This window comes from Sapajus apella, unplaced genomic scaffold, assembly GCF_009761245.1.
Source record: "Sapajus apella isolate SASKATOON/1434 unplaced genomic scaffold, GSC_monkey_1.0 scaffold130, whole genome shotgun sequence".
Classification (NCBI taxonomy): Eukaryota; Metazoa; Chordata; class Mammalia; order Primates; family Cebidae; genus Sapajus; species Sapajus apella.
The window spans coordinates 1258168-1260594 of NW_022437070.1; the positions used below are offsets into that span (position 1 = coordinate 1258168).

A 2427-nucleotide genomic window follows, 5' to 3' on the forward strand; every position below is an offset into this window, starting at 1 on the left:
GAGCCACCGCGCCTGGCTATTTTTTAAAAAATTATAGAAAGCACTGGATGAGGAATGGAAAGATTTTCTAGCTCCCCAGGACAGTTTTTAAAAATTTAAAACTACTATTCCTAGCATGCCCTTCTCCCCTGGGTGGGGGGGGTGGGGCCTAATAGAACTACATTTCCCCGAATGCAACGCCCGCACAGCTGATTGTTTAGTATCTCGGGAATTGTAGTCCTATGTAAAGATGTTTGTCCACAAATCCCAGCATGCACCTGTCATCCGACTCGTTTGGTAGGAAAAGGACGGGCTCTTGACTCTTCACCCATCTTCACCCAGGCTGGCCCCATTGGTGAAACTACAATTCCCAGCGGTCTGTGCGCGAGAAGGCAGGCGGGTTTTTCTGCCGGAAGTCCGCTCTACCTCTGGGCCCCACAACTGCACCCTGAGCCAGAGCTGCCCAGTCGCCGCGGGACCGGGGCCTCTGGGGTCCGGACGGGGGTCGCCATGGTAACGGGGGCGCTCTACGCTGGGGACAAGCGGAGGGAAATGCACGTGTAAATAGCTGAGGCTCGATAGGGCGCTGACAAGCCCTTCCTCTGCCGCTGATGGTCTGGGCCGGGCGCGGGCTCTGGGGATTGGGGCCGATCCAGGGCCGGGAAGGAGGGCACAGGGCGGGGATTCTCTGCGCGGGAGTCACCAGGGGTCTCGCGGCGAGGGGCATTGGAGGTGCGGTTCCAAGGGGAAGGGGCTGTGCAGGTGGGAGACATCGTAGATGGTTGGGAGCTTTGAAACGGGAGGAAACTCGCAAGGCACCGTCTTGGGGGTTGCGAGAAGGCATTGGAGGTGGGGAGGGGGCTTCCCGAAAAGGAAGGCGCTCTGGGAGTGTGGTGGGAGCGCTGGACAAGAACGGGGACCTTGGAACAGGGAAGGGAGGTTTTCTTGGTGTGAGGAGTCTCTAGAGACAAGGATTTGATTGCAGGTGGAGAGGGGATGTTGAACCAGGGGCAGGAGACTGCCTATGAGAGAGAGATCATCTCAAGGAGAAGAGACCCGGCACAGGAAGCCAGAGTAGGCTACTGTAGGCAGTGAGACTTAAGGGTCAGGGAAAGTAAAAGGAGTGAGGGCCTGGAGGTAAGATGGACACTAGGAATGAATGGGGAGCAGCTGAATAGAAGTTGAATGGCAATTGAGTCGGTCTTTCCAAGAGGAGAGATCTTGTGGGGTGGGGAGTAGGCTTGGAAGTGTGAGATCTGGGGAGGGATCTTTGTTGGGGCAAAGACTGGACATTGGATTTAGGAGTGTCCCTGTGCGGCAGGCTGGGGCTTTGGATCTAGAAAAGGGTTCTTTGGGCCGGAAGTTTGGAAAGGGTGTCAGAGCGGGGGGCGGAGTCTCCTCCAGGAACAGGGTCCTTGGAGGCAAAACATGACCTTTTGAAGAAGGGAGGAGACCTGGGAGTGGAACAAGGCATGTCACCAATTAAAAAGCCCATTGAGGCTCCAAGGAGGGGAACTGAGACTGGGAAAGTGGAGGTCAAAAGGGAACAACTCCAGAGGAGGGGGATTGGAGACAAGGAAGGTTGGGGGGCATCTAGAGGGAACAGCCGAGGCTCGAGGATGCAGGGATTCGGGACGGAGGGGACATCTCAGGGTGGAGTGCTTGAGGAGGAGAGATTCCAGGTGGGAAGAAAACAGGAAGAGGTATACCAGGGAGTTTGGGAGTAAGAGGCAGAGTGTTTTGTCAACTCTGTGGGCTTGCCTCTAGTTCCCCTTCTTCTGTGTGCATGTCTCTGGCGCTGCTTCTAGGCTGTAGCTACCTTGTGTGGGTCCTCCAACGTCCCTTCCTGCCTGGGACCCCTGCACTGCTAGGAAGTGGTTTTCTCTGGCTCAGCAGAAGGAGTTCTTGGAAGGAGAGTGTAATATCCTGTTCCTGTCCAGTTTGGTTGGTTGGGGGAGGGAGGACAGAGTGTGTGGAGAGGGAGGACAGAGTGTGTGGAGAATGAGGCTTAGGAAAGAGAGCGAACTCTCTTTCCTAAGAGAAGACTCTCAACCTGGGGCAGTGACTCATGCCTGTAGTCCCAGCACTTTGGGAGGCCAAGGCAGGCGGGTCACAGGAGGTCAGGAGTTCAAGACCAGCCTGGCCAACATGGTGAAACCCCATCTTTACCAAAAATACAAAAACTAGCCAGTCGTGGTGGTGGATGTCTGTAATCCCAGCTACTTGGGAGGCTGAGGCAGGAGAATCGCTTGAACCCAGGTGGTGGAGGCTGCAGTGGGCTGAGACTGTACCACTGCACTGCAGCCTGGGTGACAGAGTGAGACTCTGATGCCCCCCCCACACAAAAAAGGACAGGACAAGAGGACTCCCTTTCCTAAGAGACTCCCGCAAGTTGGGGTCGGGGGTTCAGAGCAAAGCCTTTGGACTCCCACCTCTGCTTTCTGGCTG

At 55.8% G+C, this 2427-nt stretch overlaps 1 protein-coding gene across 2 annotated transcripts in view; it reads left to right on the forward strand.

Moving 5' to 3' along the window:
- The first annotated feature begins 267 nt into the window (after positions 1-267).
- The window catches only part of AP2S1 (adaptor related protein complex 2 subunit sigma 1), an 11644-nt gene continuing 9484 nt past the window's right edge, over positions 268-2427 (forward strand). The window contains exon 1 of one of the 2 annotated variants that reach the window (XM_032262545.1): positions 268-492. In XM_032262545.1, coding sequence (XP_032118436.1) covers positions 490-492 — 3 coding nt within the window. In that variant the 5' untranslated portion in view covers positions 268-489. Of the gene's footprint in view, positions 493-1750; positions 1898-2427 lie in introns of those variants that run through there. The other variant, XM_032262544.1, reaches the window with a different exon arrangement.